Raw genomic sequence first — 19,484 nt, 5'->3', positions numbered from 1 at the left:
GCCCATTAGGTGTCAAAGGAAGACCTGATGCTGCAAGACCAGAGTTCACAGTGGCTCCTCGAGGCTGCAGGGAATGTGTGAGAGTGTGGAAGATCTCTAAGGAGTGTTAAAAAAGTCTCTTAACATTTCACGGTTGTAAATTGTACTTTTTAGAATGCTGAGATTAAACTGCTTGGTCTCTTTTTCCTATTTAACTATCTTGATTGAAGATATGCCATGTGGGTGAGAGGAAGATGGTATTCAGTTGGATGCTATTTTTAATTTCATAGTGTAGATAATGTATTCAGAAACCTTCGCTTTGAAGGCAATCTGCATTCAGTGCTGGTAAGGAGTATCAAATCTTTACACAGTTTATGGGATGATTCTGATTAAATGCAGTTCTTACTCTGTGGACAGAAGTGTACAATACCTACAGTAATTATGGTAATTGTGTATTGGAAGTCAGCTATTCAGTAGAAAGCTATTTGTTTAGCATACAATAGTTCAGGCCTGTGAGAGAGGGAAGTATCTGCAGCTGAAGGACAAACAATAAAGACTGCTTGGGAGCAGGTTGTTCTTATGTTATCTCACTTTAGTGTCTTGAAGATCACTCAAATTTAAGTCTTCTTGCTCAAACAACACTAAAATCACCAGAACCCCTCAGAAATGCAAGGCATATATGGGGAACAATCAGCTTGGCTCCTCAGGAAACAACCTTGCCTGGGCAGAAGCACATGTGAAAGGGGCATATTGCCTGGGAAAAGTGGCACCAAAACATCAAACCACACCAAACTTTCATCAGGCAAACCCAATCCAAAGAAAAATTTTGACTGACTTCAATCATGCCAAACTGCACAAGCTTTCAAGTCACAATAAGTTGAAACAAAATATCTGCGAGGATTTACTTGGTGTAGATGCTACCTCTATTTCCCTTCTCAAATGATGCTGGATTTTGGCTTGATAGCAAGGAGCAAAAATTTTGAAACAAGACCAGCAGCTGCAATAATTCTTCTGGAGTTACCAGGGTAGCACAGCAAAACAAAACTTGGCATCCAGGGTTACTTTTGGTGGATAACTCATAAATAATGGTGAGTGGATGGTTCTCTGCAAATAAGCTAACCTTTCTGCACTGCCAGAGATGTATCTTCAGGTCTTCTGACATCACACTCTTCAACAATGCCCTGATCTGTGCCCAGGGCAGGACCAACCCCAGGGCAGCAGCAAGTGCAGGGAGCTCACCTGACTCTTCTCCTTTCTAGGATCCCATCAACAGCAGCAGGTGGCACTGCCTTAGTTCTAACCACTTGGGTTAAAACTGGATAATTTTATTTCCCACCAGTTTAATCTTTTCTGGAAGGCTTCCTGGAAAGTGTGGTTTCCAAGCAGAAGTGAAAGAAAAACCCTTGGCCTAGGTGCACCCTTGGCCTAGGTGCCCTCATTGCTCTCCCTGTGGATCAGATATTGCAGGGCTCCCGGGGAGCTGCTGGTGGTGGAAGACCTCAGCAGGGTCTGCAGGGCAGAGCTGGCAGCCAGGACCCATCCCATTTCCTCAGCCCAGCAGGGATGGCCAGGAAGAGCCACTCTGGGCTGGCAGCAACATACCAACTTGTGCTTTGGGCAGGAGCCAGAGCTGTTGCAAAAGTGATCAGCCATAAACAAGATGCTTACCAAGCCAGCAGATAAGCATTCCTTGTTTTGCTGATATCTCTACACACAACATTGTAGTATTGTTATTTATATCCTATAACATCTTAATCATTTATCACTTTCCATCTGTGCTCCAGACCTAGGATTTTATCAGCTAGGAACATCTGCAGGTCCATAAGCATCCCAGGAGAGTATTTTGCAAAATTTTTTTATTGTGTTCCTGTTGCCTAGAGAAACAAACCATAGTTAATGAAAAGTAATACTTTGTTGGAAAAAAGAGAAAATATTTATTTTGTTCTGACCTCATTACTTTCTCTTGCAATCATATTTCAAATAAAAGCCTGTTCTCTCGTCTCTCAATAGCTTCCAATTACCTCCTCAATTAAAAAGGTTTATTTTTACTCAAGCAGGGTCATGAGATGTAATATTTCATTGTTTCATTGTGTGACAAGGTGGGCTTTTTTTTCCCTGAGACAGTGCTCAGTGATGCACAGTAATTTCTGCTGACTCATTTCCCCAGTCAGAGAATGTGGATGCTACCAAGCCCAGCTAGGAGGCACGGACACTCCTGTGGTACACATTGTCCATGTGTAGGACAATGCCTTGGAACAAAACCAGTCAAAAAAGAAAATCCCTCAGAGCACTGAAACAGGAAGGAAATTGGATTGAAGCATGGTTTTTATTGACATTTGTGTACAATCTTTGGAACTGTAGGGCTACATTACACGTTATGCATCTACCCTAGTGAGAGCACAGCAGACAGAGAATTATTTTTTGTTGTTTTACAGCTAGAACAAAATCCATACATCTGGGTTTGCCTGGATGTGGAAAGGCAAAGTAGAGAGTAATAACAATAAAATTTCTACAGTTGCTGGAGATTAAAGAAAAATATTTAAATTTGATTACATGTTTCTGTAATTTGAAGTTGCAAATATGTATAGGAGTACTAAAATGTATACAGATATGTATAGAAGTACCAAAATATAAATACAAATATGTATAGAAGTACCAAAATGCTTAAATTGCTTGCACCACTTGTGCTGGTGATAAAACCACAAACCAGAGCTGCACATTTACATGGGTCATTCCATCAGCCCCCATTAGGTTGGGCTCCCTGTGGTACTATGTAGGAAAACAAACTAAAACACACATTTGGAGTCCCAGACTAACTTCTTATCGCTCATTACATTTCTAAATTTTAGGCCAAGAACAGGCAACAAAATTATAGTTTGATTAATATGCCTCAGTGTACACATATTTAGAAATACAATGATATTTATATTCAGAGAAAACATCCTTTCTTATTAGTTAAGGTTGTTGCCTTAGTGAGTTAATTCCCCAGGCCAAAGCAAAACCTCCTCCCAGGGATGATTCAGGTGCCTTTCTACTAAAGACTTGTTCCAGGGACCCACATGACAGAGGGTCTAAAGGCTTCTGCTGTCTTAACATTTCTCCCTGAACAGCAGCATCAACCAAGTACCACCACACTCGGGCTTCTCCTGTTCCAGATTTACTGCACCTTTCAGGCAATAGTTACAAGGGACCAGGTGCCAGTAGCAGCAGAAAGCAGCCAGCTCTGCTGCCCAGCTGAGATCTGCCAGTCTGTAATTCCCCTGTGGCTCAGCATCACATGGTATCCACCTCCCCGGGGACACTGCAGAGAGCAACATCCCTGTGTGTCCCACAGCAATGCTGCCCGGCACTAACAGCACCCAGGCGAGGGGCAGCTCCCCCAAAGCCCCGGGCACTTTGGGGACAGCTCCCCCAAAGCCCCGGGCACTTTGGGGACAGCTCTGGGGCATCTCCTCGGCTTCTCAGTGCCCTGTGCATTCCGTGAGTCAGCACTGCCTGCTCCTGCAGCCCAGAGCCAGAGCAAACAGAGCCTGCCCTCTCTGAAACTGCAGCTTTTTCTCACTCAGGTATTCACCCAAGCGGGCTCAACGGTGATTTTTGGAATGACAATTTAATATAATACTCCTCTGAAGAGAATGATTATTAACCCCCTGCAATGAAGCCACATCAATATTCATGTACTTGTTTTAACATCAAACCTTGTCAAACTCAAAGAAAACATCTGTGGAGGCAGATTTTCATTGGTGTTAAACAAATACATTGATTTCTGGCTTGAGAACTGCAGATATTTCTGTACTTCTAAGATGATAAACCGAAGAAATAACAACCCTGATGAAGTTCATATATTCTTTGACAGAAACTACCAAGGCTGCTTATCACTTCTTTATGAGAAAAGAGGCCAAAATAAAATAGTTCCAGAAGACTTCTGGAATAAACAGTTTCATTTTTGTTTCAAATTCAATTTTATTTGCCTTTTTTCTAAAGTATAAAGCATCGGTAAGAATTTTGCAAGAAGTTTTGTTTTGCTTGTTTTTTATATTATAGAGCACGTTATAAATTCAAATCTTCTCTTACCAGAGTGTGAAAATCAGCATTTTTCACTGCCAAGAAATATATCTCTAATAGATAATGTCTGAAATATCTCTTTGTTGTGAGCATCCTTCAGCTTTTTCAAACCATTGTGCTCTGTATTATGTTACAAATATCTATATTTTGATCCTAAATTTCCAAATGCTTTTACTGATTTTATTTTAAAGATTTTATTTATTTAATTCCAGTTTTATTAGAAGGTTTGGTTTTTCTCAGAAACTGCAAACTTTTTCTTTATGCATTTTTGTTACATTAAAAAAAGGCTTATAAAAGGAATATTAAAGCAATGAAAGCACCTTATTTAGGTATATATTTAAATAACTCCAAGAACTGGATTCCAAATCCTACATAGTAACTCTAGATGATGTCCTAGATGCAATGACATGGTTATTTTTTTTTTCCTGCTCTATATTTAGATAGTCTTTTTAACTGTCCTTTTCTCTTGGAAAAAGGGAAATGGGCTTAACTCCCACCAGTGACAGCTCAGCTGCTGCTGTCAGTCCTGAGGTCAGGTGTATCACCTGGTTTTCACAAAAGCAGCACGTAGCTCAGCTGAGTGGCAGATGGACGAGGGTGTACAATAATTGTGCACACACGTGAGCTGGGACAGATGGCCTGCAGTGTGCAGTTCTGTGGGGTGCAGGTAGATGCCCCCAGGAGATGCTGTGCTAAGAGGCAGAAAGGCACAAGTGATATGTTGAACTTCTCAGTTTTGAGGAAACAGAAAAGAGTGGAAGCCCTGAAGAAGTGAAAAAGGGGAAGCTTGCCATCGTAGCTCCATGGTGTTTTTCTCATGCTGGGTTCTTAGCTTACAGGCTTACATGATGGTTTCTGGCACACAATAACATGCTGTTCTTTGTAGCTCTCCAAAAAATATTTAAATCCTCCACTCTTTTGTCTCAAGCAGCATTATGCACTGTGGATGGTGGCAATTATATGATAACACTTTCAAAGTCCCACTATGACAGTTATACTATTTTCTATTATATACACACCAAACACTCTGGAAGTTAGGTAGAGCTTAACCTACGAAAATAATTTCCTACCAGGCCACAGAATACTGCTCACAATTTAATTAATCTGGAATAGACTGGAACAGTATTATGTCTCCACTGGGGTCCATCTTGCCATTTCTGTCATATGGTGATTTTTATCAAAGGAGCTGAATAGATTTCTCCTGCTAGCTAACCACCAGAGTAACACATGGGTTTGCTGAGGCACAGCTTAGCATACAGCCATTGTAGTGCAGGGAACAGAGTCTATCTGCCCTCAGTTGCATTCATTTGCTACAAACATTCACATTTCCTGCCAGAACCAATTTGGAGGTGCACAATTTTGATTTTCTTTAGCAGATTTCTGCTTGCCTTTGCAACTAAAAAACAACTTTTAAATACCATAACAAGTAGCATGCTGTTTTCTCCAGCCTCCCTCAAAAAAGAAACCCTTTGCAAAGGAGCATGCCTCCTGATTTTATTATTTGCTTACTTTTTCTGGGCTTTAAGAGTTGCTACTGAAAGCATAGGGGAATTTTTATTCATAGGCAAGGGAGGCTATGTTCTCAATTGTGGTCAAAAAAAATCACATAGTCTTATTTTATGTCATATTCTCTTCTCTTTATACTGCTCCTTTTTATTTTGTTAGATTAAATGGCAATTATCTTCCATAATGCACTGAAGTTCTTTAGAACAGTAGAAAAATTACTGGGTGCTAATCCCTAGGATCCTTAATCATTAGCTGCTGAATTGAAACAGGGATTTTTCCACCTGCTCTAAACCCTTATTTCAAAAGTAAGTGGCTAGACAGAAAAGCAAAACTTCTTCAGACAAAAGATGAACACAGTAGGTGAAGACTCCTTTGTATCCTCCTAAGAAATGCCTCAAACACTGCAGTGAAGCCACAACAGGCAAGATAACAGTCAAGTGTTCCATGAGATATGTCACAAGATACGTAGCTAAGAGATTTCCATGAGATATGTGAATGCTGTGCTGAGGGAGGGGATGATCCTTTTCCTTGCAGCCAAGCAGAAGAGGGTGTGCTGCCTAAATGTCGTGTGCTGCCTAAATGTCATGCTCTGCTCTGCCCTTTCACTAGACCCACAGTCTTTGTCGTCCTTCTCTTTGCTCCTTGTCGTCTTATTGCAGGGGTTCCATACTGGTGTCTCCTATCACAAAGTTTCATACCTTCTTGGTGTTTTCTTGTGGGCATCTCCTCAGAGCACCGACTCTTTCTTCTTCACAAAGCAGCCAACTGACCCCAGTTCCCTTCTCACCCAGCCACCCCACTCTTTTATAGCACTCTTCTTCTCACTGGTTACAGCTGTGGCCTGTTAAAGTCAGGCCTGTTCCTAATCTCTGATAATTGGCCCAGCTGCAACTCCTTAGGGGTAAGATTACTTTCTACACTATCTTTATTTTCTTATATTCTATCTCACTACAGTTCCTAAGTATAAATTTTTACTTTTACATATAAATTAGTTGCCCTGCCCCCATTTATGATGGCAGCATGGGCTCACCTCCACTTCTTCCAAAAGTAAAAACTGGCATTTGAGATCCTTTATAACAGAGGCTGAGAATACAGCCACCTTACAGACAAATCAACAGGCCTGCTCCTCTTTCTTCCCCAAAGCAGGGACAGCTCTTTGGTAAAATTTGTGCCCCTGTGTTGGAGTGTACTTCAGAACTAGTGCTCCTGACACTCCAAAGATCTCCATTGCTCTTAGAGATCTCCAAGATCTCTCTTGCTCTGTGCTTCAGTAGAGATGATCTCTCTATCTTCCCCCCTCTTTTTTCTTTTCTCTCTCTATTTTTCATTCTCCTCTTTCTCATACGATACTGCAAGGTTTACCAACGTAGTGTTTTGCCAGCTGTGTGCCTTCATCTTTGCATTAACAAATGTGAATTTTTCTTCAAATAAAATCATTACTTGTTAAAGGACCTCTAGTGTTGTTTCAGTGCACCTCTACCCAAGGGTATTTTCGAATCTGGTGTAACCAGCAGGAACAGGGAAGTGATTCTCTCCCTGTACTTGTGAGGCCACACATCGAGTTCTGTGCTCAGTTTTGGGCCCCTCTCTTCAAGAAGGACATTGAGGTGCTGGCGTATGTCTGGAGAAGGGCAATGGAGCTGGGGAAGGGTCTGGAGCACAAGGCTTATGAGGAGCAGCTGAGGGAGCTGGGAGTGTTTAGACTGGAGAAAAGGAGGCTCAGGGAGGATTATAGTGCTCTCTACAACTCCCTGAAAAAATATTGTAGCCAGGTGGAGGTCAGCGTCTTCCCCCAAAAACCAGCAACGGGATGAGAGGACATGGCCCCAAGATGTGCCAGGGGAGGTTCAGGTTGGAGCAATTTCTTCACAGAAAGAGTGATCATACATTGAAATGGACTGCTCACAAGAAGGTGGTGGAGTCACTGTCCCTAGAGGTGTTTAAAGGAATGACTGGATGTAGTGCCATGATCTAGTTGACAAGGTGATCAGTCAGAGGCTGGACTTGATCTCAGAGGTCTTCTTCAACCTAAATGATTCTATATGATTGTGTCTTCCCTTTCATCTCTGTTCTGCAGCAACTTCCTGTTGTAACATAGGACCAAGTGATGCTTTTTCAGCTAATTTTAATCTAAGAATACGAAATCAAACATTGCCAATTAAGACAGCCAAACCACATAAGGTGGTTTGGTGTAAGGGCCAACACACAAAGCTACTGCACACCACTGTTCTGAGCAGCTCTTCTGAGCCCACCCTTTCAGAAAGGCTGACAATGGCAGAAAATCAATACAGGCAAGTAAGGAATTAATTTGGAAAAACTAATATGAAAAAATGGTTGAAAGAACTGTTATAAAAGAGAACACCACCTTCTTGCTGTAAAGGGCTCTCTATTTGTGTATTTACAGCTGTCTCCAATTGTCAGTCTGTGCATTTCACAGAGTCAGAGGATCATTGAGGTTGGAAAAGACCTCTGAGATCATAGAGTCCAACCTTGGACTGAATACCTTGCCAGCTATACCATTGCCCTAAGTGCCATCTACAGTCTTTCCTTGAACACCTCCAGGGACAGTGACTCCACCACCTCCCTGGGCAGACCATTCCGGTGTTAAATTGCTCTTTTTATGAAGAAATTCCTCCCATTGACAAACCTAACCCTCCCTTGGCATAGCTTGAGGCTATGTCCTTTCATCCTGTGGCTGGCTGGCTGACAGAAGAGGCCAAGCCCCGCCTGGTTACAAGCTCCTTTCAGGGAGCTGCAGAGGCTGCTAGGTTGCCCCCTGAGCCTCCTTTTCTCCGGGCTAAACACTGCCAGCCCCCTCAGCCACTCCTCCCAGGACTTGTGCTTCAGACCCTTCAGCAACTTCACCAGCTTCCTTCTGAAGTTATTCCGGCAGTGATATCTGTTGTTAAAAATTAATTGGCCTGATTCTGCCTTTTCGCAGTGCTAGCAGCCCAGAAATTCGCTCTTTCCATCGCTTTTGTCAGATGCCTGAACAGTCCTCTCTCTTCTGCCAAGTGTTTCATGCACAAAATCACAGAGTGGGTCACGATGGAAGGAGCACAGGCCTCCATCTGATCCAGCCTCCCTGCTCGGGCAAGATCATCCCAGAGCGCACGGCCCGGGATTGCGGCCAGACGGTTCTCGGCTCTCTCTAGCGAGGGAGACTCCTCAGCCTGTCCGGACAATCCGTTCCAGTGCACGGCCGCCCGCACACTGAGATTCCTCCCCGGTTCAGGCGGAACTTCCCGTGCATTCCCGGGATCCCACCGCGTTCCCACGCCCCCCCCCCCACCAGGGCCCACCCCTCAGCGCCACCCTGCACGGCCACGCCTACCCGCGTGACGTCACAACACAGCGCTCGCCCCGCCCTCAGCCACGCCCCACTGAGGGCACCGTCGCTTTAGCCCCGCCCCCTCACCCGAGGTGCATACAACTGCGCCTGCGCGGTTCCCCGGCCTTCCCTTCGCTGTGTTCCGCTGACATCAGGGAGGGGCGGGGCAAACGTCACGGTTCTTGAAGCCCATTGGCTGCCGCTCGGGCCAGCGCGGGTGCTCGCGCTCCCGCGTACCCGCCTGCCCCTCCACCCCCCCTGCCCGGGGGCTCCGTCCGGCACTGCCAGGGGCGGTGCGGTCTCGCGCCCCCCGGACCCGCCCCCCCGCCGCGGGGGCCCCGCCCGAGCCGGGAGGAGCCGCGGCCGCCGGGGCAGCAGCGTCGCCGCTCCGGTACGTCCGCAGCTCCTCGCCCCGCTCCCCTCACCCTGCCCCCGGGGCTGCCCCCCGGCCTCCGCTACGGCCGTGAGCGGCCGCTCCTCCCGCCGCGATAGTCCTTAGGTGCGCGGCGGCCGTGCCGCGGGCGGCGGCGACGGGGCCGGGCAGCCCGAGGCCTGTGCGAGTGGCCACGGGTAGCGGGGGATGCCGCGGGCCCGCTGCGCAGTGACCGGGGGGCGGCAGAGCCCGCCGGTGGCCGGCATCGCGGTGGTGCAGTGCCGGCTGCCGAGGGTTTCGCATTCCGCTGCTGGGCTCGCCTTCCCGAGCTTCCTGTCGCTTTCCTCGTTCGAGACTGCGAGAGCTGTCCGCGTCCCTGCGGCGGAGCGCGGTGCGGGAGGCCCCGGCCCTGGCCCTGGGGTCGGCGGGTGTTCGGGGCGGTCCGCGGGGCTCCTCTGCAGACGGCCCCCGCCGCTTCCCCTGCCCCGGGCGTGGCTGCCGCTGCCCCTCATAGGCGCGGGCGTTTTGTGGCAGCTGGAGCTGCGGGCAGAGCCCGCTCGCACCGAGCGGTTCCCTTCTGCCTCGGGGTTGAGTGCGGTGTGTGCTCGCCGTCGGGATTTGCTTCAAGTGCTGTCAGCATCGCTCCGTGTGCATGAGCATTGTTTTGAAAAACTCGCCCTTCCTTCCCTGAAGTCTGTTGTGTAATTGTGAGAGACTATAGACTATCATTCTCTACGAGTGCCTGAAAGGAGGCTGTAGCCAGGTGGGAGTCGGCCTCTTCTCCCCAACAGCTGTGACAGGATGGCCTTGGGCTGCGCCAGGGAATGTTTCGATTGAACCTTTGGAAGAATTTCTTCACAGAAAGAGTGATTAGGCATTGGAATGGGCTGCCCGGGGAGGTGGTAGAGTCACCATCCCTGAAGGTGTTTAAGGCAAGATTGGATGTGGCACTGTGTGCTGTGGTCTAGTTGACAGGGCCGTGTTCAGCACAGGTTGGACTCAATGATCTTAGCAGCCTTTTCCAACCTAACCGAGTCTGTGATTTTGTGTTTGAGATTCAAACAGAGAAAAATTTGTATGTTCCACGATATTTCCTTTGGCTTTCATGAATTATCAGTTAGCGGTGAATTATTAGTTTGGGGTTTTTTTTGGTTTTTTCCAAGACCCTTACACAATTATTCAGTAACAGGAATTCTGTTATGTTCCAGCATAAACCTCTTTAACATTAAGGTATGTTGTACTGGATTTAGTAGCTTACAATATTTTCCTCTTATCTTCCTACATTCCTTTAAAAGTTGTATGCACAAGCTGAATTGACATAAATATCCATACTCACAAAGTGTCACAGATCTATTGCTACGTTCAGGCTCCTTGTAAAAAATCTTTTGAAAAAAGTTCCTACTTGCTTGAGTATTTAATTATGAGCCTGTGGTTTTGGCTATGTAGTTATTAGTTTCCCACATGGATCTAATATTCTATATTTTGCTTCTTCATATATACCATTTAGCAGTTGTACTTTATTTTCTTGTATTTTATCCACGAAGTCTGTTCTGTGCCTGGGTCAGTTGAGGAGTTGGATGTCCGTCTTGACTTAGGTTTGCAGTTAGTCAGTATCAGTAAGACTCTACATTTAGTTTGCTGACTGGTCCCCCTGAAATGCACAATAACTAACTAAGGGCTCCTCTGCAAGTAGTTTGTATATCCAGGGCCCAGGATGCACAGTTTCCTGGGAAAATTATTCAATACTAGTAGCAAGGTCATTGGGGACTTTGAAGGACAGAACTTAATAGCTTGGGCTCTAAACCATATTTTATGTAGTGGCATCTTCAGACTTAGCCCTGTGTCAAGTTTAAGTTTCAGCTCTATGTAGACTTTAAAAGAAAAGAGGAATTTTATGTGTATTTACCCCACTCCCGCCCCCAGATCTCCTGTACTTCTGCACTTTTGTTTGCGGAGGTTTGTTTTGGTTTTTTTTGCTGTCTTCCTCCACCCCCATCTTTGAAGCATTCCCCTGCTTCTTGGTTTATATCTATCCCACAAGATTCTGAGTAAGAGCTCTGAAATGAAGCAGTCTTCTTGATCTTTGTCCGTAGCTGTCTGGCAAACTTGTAAGATCTGGTACGAGACCGTGCTTCATGTCCAGCTTTGTGTGATGGCACAGGAATAGGAGGCCCTCTAAAGCTAATCCTTCTGAACAGTTTGACTGCACAGTGCATGTATTTGTGTCCCAGAATTTTGCACAGTGAAATTCTAGTGTGGCCATTTGATTTTGTAATGCCTGTTGTTGACTGATTCACTTCACCTTGCAGATACTGAGAGCACCGTTGAGAAAACGGCAAAATGAGCGGTCGTCGGAAACGTGCGCCTCCATCCAAAGTGGATGAGGAGAAGAAGAAAAAACTCTGCTGGAACATGCACGAAGACCGGAGAAATGAGATGGTGGCTTTAGATGATGAAGTAACTAATGAGGACCATATTCCTGTTCCAAGCACTTCTGCATCCTTCATTGTTATAAACGATGACAGCACTGATGAAGATCTTGTACAGAAAGATGGCAGTGGCTCAAAATCTGTTAAGTTTTTGACAGTTAACGATGAAGAGGACTCTTATTCCATCTTGACTCCTGTGTCTGTACAGCTAAATATTATAGTCTTGCCATACCATGCAGATGGGTCCTGGAAGGCTTTGTTGGGAGAATTTGCTCTTCGTCTGCCTTCTGAGCAAATTCTAACTGATGAATTCCACGACAGGAGCTTTACTCTAATGAGAGGAGACTCTGATGATGAGCTGCAGGTCTGTGTTCATGAAAGAAGTGAAGAAGAGCACAGTAATGAAACAAAAGAATACCTGGGCGCTTATGAACAACGTATTCTGGTGGAAGCAACTTTAAGTGGTGAAATATTGGAAGGTTTGAGATGGTTGCAAAAGAAAAAGATAATTGGACTTTATCAAAGACCTGGAGAGGCTCAGGCTTTAAAGGTATGCATTCATTATACTCGTTTTGTATTTTGGAGGTTCTTTTTTTGTTTGAAATATAAAATAAAAATATCTGAACAAAGTCTGGCAGCTACTATGTATTTATAATGTGATGAAAATGTATCATTTCTACATGCTTTTGTAATGTTTTCAGTGTGGTTTTTCCTGTAAATATATTTTTACTTTTTCACCATTAGCAATGTATAATGTATTACCTGAAGGAATCACAGATTTTAGTTGTGTTTCCTCTACATGGTGTTTTTAGTAGATTTACTATATCTGCCTATATTTACTATGTCTGCCTGCTAATTTTCAAGCCACTGTTATTATTTTTTGTGCTCTTCTGTTTATAATATTCTTGTCAATTAAATTATTTGTTAATTTAATTTAATTGTTAATTAAATTGTTAACTGTGTAACCTTTTCACAGGTTGGAATTTATCTTCTTGAAGCTGGGCTAAGTAAACCGGAATTTCTCAGTGATGGAGGTGGAAGACCCAAAAAAGCTAATCAGATTATTCAAAAACTCATGGAGAAGTTCTACAGTTTTTTAATTCCAGGTAATGCAATAAAGTTGATTGTTGATGAACAGAAACAGTTTTGTCTTCTGTAGTAGTTGTAAATGTAAGGGAAAATAGTAGTTATTCCTGCCATCTGGAGTAACTCTTCTTTTGCAGGCAGCATTATTAGGTAATTCACCCAATACTATTATCTGGGCATTAATCATATGCTAATTTGTTTATGCTGAAATCAGAGGTGATAATTCTTCTCTACAGATACTGAAGCATAGAGATGTTTTGAGTCCTTACTTTTTTGGAAGTAAATACAGTTGCTACTGTTTCATGGGGGCAGTTTGAACAGATCTACAGTATCTTCTCCAAATCATACAGGAACAGTGTAAAAGAGCCAGGAATTAAATTTGGAAAACTTGTTCCCAGGTTGGGGCCTATCACAATAGGCAATAGATTTCAGTTTGGTTTATATTGTAAAGCAGTTACAATGTAAAATACTACAAAATGCAGCTTTACAACAGTTTTGAGAATATACCACTGCAGATTGAGAAACATAGGCCTCTCTATCATTTTAGAATTAAAGGTATATTTGCCAGATTACACTTACTAGTAATACAGATTTATAGGGTAATAAACAATGGCTTTATGTTGTGGTGTCTTAGGAAACTTTTGGAAAAAACAAACAACCAACCCAACCAACCTTTGTCTCGTTCCTGAGTGTAGAGTTGATTCAAAATTTTGACTGAAGACTGATTCAGTGACTAGTATACAGAGTTTGTGTTGTGGCAAAAGCCTAGCATCCTCCCCAAATAGCACTGCACTTAATTAGAAGAAGCAGAGTTGTATAAAAATCAGGCAACTCAGGCTAAAGAGAAGCTAAAAGGAAAAGCTAACAGAATAAAATCTGAACATCCTTACCTGCTGTGAAGAACAAACGTGCAGCTGCGAGGAACAACTTGAGGTGTACCAAGGGAGGGGCCAATATAAGTCAGTAAGTGGGGAAGGTACTGCACATAAGAAATCATCCTTCCAAAAACTGAATCTGACTGACACAAATATGCCAGTTTACGTTGGAAAGCATGACAAATCAGATCCAAGAAGAGGTCTGAAGAATAAATAGTTTAAGGTCTAGAAATGAATAGTAGTAGTTTTAAATCTGTTAGGAGAAACACATTATCATAAATGCATTAGAAGCAGAACAGTTGCCAGAGAATTCATAGACTTGAGATCTCTAAGGTATATGACAGAGTGCTGAAATAAATGTTATGCTATAGCAGAAAGCACAATTTTCTTCTCTGCATATTTTCTCATTGTGGAAGAGTTGGGGAAGGAGATCGTGAAGAAAATTACTGGTGACTTACTTTAAGATCCAAACTAATTTTCTGCTGGAACCTGGGACATTTGTCCTCAGTACACCAAAGGATGTGTTTATAGAGAGTACCTGGTTCAGTGTAGCTTACAGGTGAAGAGTCACTTTCTGAAAGGGAAGACATGCCCCTCAAAGTTTCTGGGGCAGGAATGTGGTCTTGAGAAGTTGGATTGTCATGCCTTAACTTTTCATGAGCGATGCAAGCAGCTCAGGTTTGTAAAGGAGCTGTGTTGCCAGCTGGTAAAGATTTGGACTGTTTTTGAGCATGTACGTTTTTATGTGCTGTAAAATAATAATGGAGTCTTGATTTCACGCCAGTGAATGCCATGTAAGTGACAAAGTAAAATAGCTGGCATGGAGAACAGAAATAAATGATTGCAAATCACCAGTCAAGTCCTTCAAAGGCATGTGCAGCTTAATGTATTACTAATGCTTTGAGAAAAAGAATGATTGGTGAAGTGATATCAACAATGTTTAAATGTATTATTCAGCATAACAGAGATGAAGAGCAACTGAAAGCTTTCAAGCAGACTAGGCCATGGAGTTTCAGTAGTAATTCAATAGATGAATGGAAAACAATGCAGAAGGAAAAAATTATGGCCTCTTTGCTAACTGTTGCAAGCAGGGTTGCAGTTCAGTAGGTAGGTGTATAGCTCAGTAAATACATCAATTTACTGTTCAGAGTTAGTGAAACCAAATCAATCGTAAAGAATTATCCTGAAGGTGTTAGAGAACAAAACATGATCACTAAACCACTAATGTAAGTCCTTAGTGTGCATTATGCTCTGCTCTGAATTCAGAAAAAGCATGTCACAGAAATGAAAAATATTTGTGAAGCAGGACCCCAGGTGATTATGCAATGAGAAAGTAGTTTCATTTCCTAACAGTTTTTGAACATGAACTTACTGATGTGGCATAAAATAATACACCCTTGATTCTGTGCTGATTAATGCATTTCTCTTAAATGTTTCTAACAACTTAGTTTAAATTCCACCCATTTTTAAACATAATTAGTTGAGGTTTTGTAAAATTACACCTAAGTATATATTTTAACATTTATCAATATCCATCTAAAGTGAAATCTATATAATAACATTCCAAGATGAAGCTTCTTGTTCCCCCCACTGATGAGCAAATTCTCATGCTGATGGTGTTGTGCTCAAGGATTTACACAAATAACAGATATGACCTCTCTACTGCTACATTTAATTTTAATGTATTTTTCCTCACTGTACTCTGTTAATTCTGGTGATATCCATCTGGTTTTGAGACTTTGTGGCAGGAAGTTCGTCTGTGTTATGGCAAGCATAGCCATAGGTGCATTAAATAATCTGAAAAAAGCATGATAAAATGTTTAGTGTGGAATCCTTGAATCATTTAGGTTTTAACGCAGCACTGCCAAGTCAATTACTCAACCATGTCCCTAAGTGCCTCATTTACAAGTCTTTTAAATATTTCCAGTGATGTGACTCAACCACCTCCCTGGCCAGCCCGTTCTTATGCTTGACAACCCTTTATGGGAAGAAATTTTTCCCTGTTACCCAATCTAACCTTCCCCTGGTGCAACTTGAGGCCATTTCTTCTTGTTCAGTTACTTGGGAGAAGAGACCAGCCCCCATCTCACTATGACCTCTGTTCAGGTAGTTGTAGAGAGGACTAAGGTCTCCCCCTCATCTATTTTTGTCCAAACGACCCCAACTCCCTCAGCTGCTCCTCATAAGACTTGTGTTCCAGATCCATTAACAGCTTTACTGCTCTGCTCTGGATGTGCTCCAGCACTCCCATGTCTTTCTTGTCATGTAGTGAGGGACACAAAATTTAATACAGTAACCTCACAACATCCTTGTAGTCGTCCTGAACTGCCAGCCCTGTCTTCCAAAGGTCATAAACTCTCTGTTTTCCCTGAGTCTCAGCCAAATCTGCCTGCTCAGGCAGATGTTGTCTGCCATCTTACCTTTTCATCATTTACCATTTATCCTCAGTTTTCTTAAGAAGAATAAATTCTTTGTACAGAGATGGTTTTGGTATTTGTTTATTTACTGCCATATGTGAGGCAACAAGTTTTCCATTAATCTAGGCTGTTTCATTAGAGCAGATATTGTTATACTGCAGTCTGGAGAAGGAAAGATCCTACTGCAGATGCAGTAGCAGAACTGTAGTTCAGTCATTGAAGGAATTAAATAGAGTACTTGAAAAGCATCAGAGAAACTGAATTTTTAGATAGTACAATGGCATCTGTTTCTCAAATGTAAAAAAAGATTAAGATGAGACCTCTGTAACTGAATTACATTTTGAAATGGTTGAAAGCATAATTAAATATTCACTGTTTAATAAGTAACTGAGAGGGATAAACTTCCCTAGCATCCTTTTCAAAATCCCTGTGGTATGTAGAACCATTTAATATTGAAAAAGAAATCTCTGAAAGAATCAACAAAACAAGAAAGGTGTGTACAAAAAAATCCAATTGCATTTAAAAAAATTTGCTTTAAATTATATTGCAGTCTTTCCTCTCATGTACAATTCTGGATAGACTTCATTTTTGTAGCCGTCAATTTAGTGCACTTAAAAATGTGAGATTTGAAGACTGTTATTTTAGCAAGTATAATGATAGGTGTCATTATATATCAAATTCTTTAATCAAAGTTATACTTTGTGAATACTCTAATTTTCTGTTCTTTTCCTAAAGTGAGGGGTATATGTTAGAGGATCCCTTCGAATGGTTTCTTAAATATATAAAGCTGAATGCTTTCTTGGTGCTTTTTGTTTGGCTGGATCATTAATAACCCCACATGTGTACTCTGATTGCCTTCTTTATGTTACAAGTCATATGTATGGTTTTCATGAATATGTAGAAACTTCATGTCTTTCAGTATTCTCATTTCCCTTGACAAGCTCTGGGATTGTTCCTTGATTTGAAAGGATTAGGGGAAGGCACTGATGGCTGCCATATATAGGTGTATAATTTCCTCCTTTTGTTTTGGAAATCATTCTTCACCTTCATCACCCATTTGAATGAAGGAAAGCTTTTGCTTTTCCAGAAAGAGTCCTAATACCAGCTTCTGAACCTTATGATAAGATTAAGCTTTCTGGTTTTTGCCAGGTACATCTCTTCCTTGTTAGCCCAAGGCATCAGAATTAAAATCTGATTTAAGTGTGTCAGCCGTTCGCTGCTTTATTAAAATGTTAAATATACTTTAAGGCTACTTTGTGCTGCAAATGATAGTCTTGACTTGCTTCCAATTCTGATGGTGGCTTTTTTTTGTTGTTGTTGTTGTTTGTTTGTTTGTTTTTAAGACAAAAATTTTGCAGCGTGAGTTTATCTCCAGTGCTAGCTAAGGTTAGAACCGGTCTGTATTTTTTTGATACTGATGTTGTAATTTTAGGCCTAAAACACTGTTAAAACTTGGCCTGCAAGTCTTTCATTCTCTCATACCTGTTTTTTAGAACACCAACCCTTGAAGTTTTCATGAATTTTTGTTCTACATTGTTTAAGTTCCGTGTATGCCCATATATCCAAATTATGTGAAAAATACATAAACACAAGGCCTTCTTTCTTATAGGGTAGAAAAGAAGGGTAGGCCTTCTGTCCCAAAGGGTGATTACTTCTCTTGAGGTGGGTTTTTAATTTTGAAAGTATACCTTGTCTGAATTTTTGCAGTGATGCAAGTGGTGAGAGTAATATTTTTATCCTGCTGCTACAGTTTTCTTAACCAGATGAATAGGTTAAGGTTAACTTTTTTCGTTTCAATAAGGTCATTTATTAATATTTAAATCAGAAGCATGAGATAATTGTGATTCTGTAACAATTGGAATTTTTTAGTGGAAAGTCTCTATTAAATAAATAAGTTCTGGTCATTCTATACATATATTCTAAAGAGCTTTGCTGATTATGTATACGTCTGTGCTCACCATAGCATGTTAACTTTTGGATGTCCTGGTTCCAGTTGGGGCAGAGTTCATTTTCTTCTTAGTAGCTGATGAGTGCCATGTGTTTGGGTTCCCTGTGACAATAATGTTTGTAATGCAATGATTTGTTACTTCTGGCTGTGTGGTGCTTGCCCCAAGTCAAGGACTTTTCAGTCCTTGCTCTGCAGTGCACAAGAAGGGAGGGAGCATGGCCAGGACAGCCAAAGGGACATTCCACACTGTGGAACAACATCCTCAGTTTATAAACTAATGGGAGTTGGCTGGGAGCCACCAGTTGCTACTTGGGAATGGGCTGGGAATTGATCTGTGAGAGGTTAGCAATTGTATTGTGCATCACTTGTTTCTTCGGTTCTTTTAATCTCTCTATATTTTCCTTTTCATTTCTATTACTATTATTATTACTGTTGTTATTGTTGCAATGTTTTTTTTTATTTCACTTATTAAGCTGCTCATTGTTTGCTACTGCTGCTAGCTGAGTCAGATGCAGTCATGGGCATATGTTTAAATGACACTTTGCTTTGCTTATTTTTATGTATGTAAACTAAATATGTTGCTGCAAAATTTACCGAAATGTTGTCCCAAGTTGATTGATGATGCATGTCTTGAATTATTTGTGTATGCAGACGAGCTGGAGGAAGATGAGGAAGAATCCGACACGGAACTAGAGCGACAAAATATTGAAGAGCTTTATGACTTCGTGCGGCACACCCATCAGCAGGATATCCAGTCCCTGAGAAAGGACGTGCAGCATCCTGCATTGATTCCCATCCTGAGGCCATACCAAAGTGAGGCTGTGAACTGGATGCTTCACCGAGAGAACCACACCAGTACTCCAACTAGTGGCAAGTATAACCTGCATAATTGTGGAAAGTGTAATTGCATTGTCAGCAGTAATGTTTCCTTGCTGTTTGATTAGAAGTTTTGTGAGTTATTTCATTAGTATTTTTATAAAAGCTGTTGTTTGGGTCGTACACTAAACAATAAGCTAGGTTTTGCTGAGCAGCCATTGATGTATCATGCTGGTCATGAAGCTCTGTTGAGGTGGACTTCAGCTTTTTTTCTCTTAATGTCACAAAAAGGCTGAATAATTCTAAGGGGTGTGCTGTTGATAGAGAAACTTCATCATAGTAAAATGAACACTTTCTCCATAGAGAACGCGCTGCACTTCTTATGGCGGGAGGTGATCACTCTGGATGGAAAAAAAATCTACTATAATCCATTTACTGGCTGGTATGTTTTTATAGTTACTCTTTCTGAGGACATCTCAGGGTTGTGCTTTGTGAAAACCATGTTGGTAGCTTTGTCCTGCAGGATATAAGATATTCCATAACTTGTTTTTCAGTTAGCAACTAAGGAATTAGAACAGTGATATCTTTAATTTGAAAAAAATGAACAAGCTCAAGTATGTAATGCACAGATAAATATGTAGATCTCAAGTTGAAGATAT

The 19,484-nt window shown here is 42.1% G+C and overlaps 1 protein-coding gene across 1 annotated transcript in view; it reads left to right on the top strand.

Annotated features, from left to right (window-relative positions):
- The first annotated feature begins 9,198 nt into the window (after positions 1–9,198).
- The window catches only part of SHPRH (SNF2 histone linker PHD RING helicase), a 48,316-nt gene continuing 38,030 nt past the window's right edge, over positions 9,199–19,484 (top strand). Inside the window, exons 1-5 of the mRNA XM_063151532.1 lie at positions 9,199–9,272; positions 11,564–12,233; positions 12,660–12,789; positions 18,661–18,879; positions 19,189–19,267. Of these exons, the coding sequence (XP_063007602.1) occupies positions 11,595–12,233; positions 12,660–12,789; positions 18,661–18,879; positions 19,189–19,267 (1,067 nt within the window). The 5' untranslated portion in view covers positions 9,199–9,272; positions 11,564–11,594. The remainder of the gene's footprint in view (positions 9,273–11,563; positions 12,234–12,659; positions 12,790–18,660; positions 18,880–19,188; positions 19,268–19,484) is intronic.

This window comes from Melospiza melodia, chromosome 3 (assembly GCF_035770615.1).
Source record: "Melospiza melodia melodia isolate bMelMel2 chromosome 3, bMelMel2.pri, whole genome shotgun sequence".
Lineage (NCBI taxonomy): Eukaryota > Metazoa > Chordata > Aves > Passeriformes > Passerellidae > Melospiza > Melospiza melodia.
Note: the sequence above shows the minus strand (reverse complement) of the source record. Positions and strands in the feature narration are given on the sequence as shown.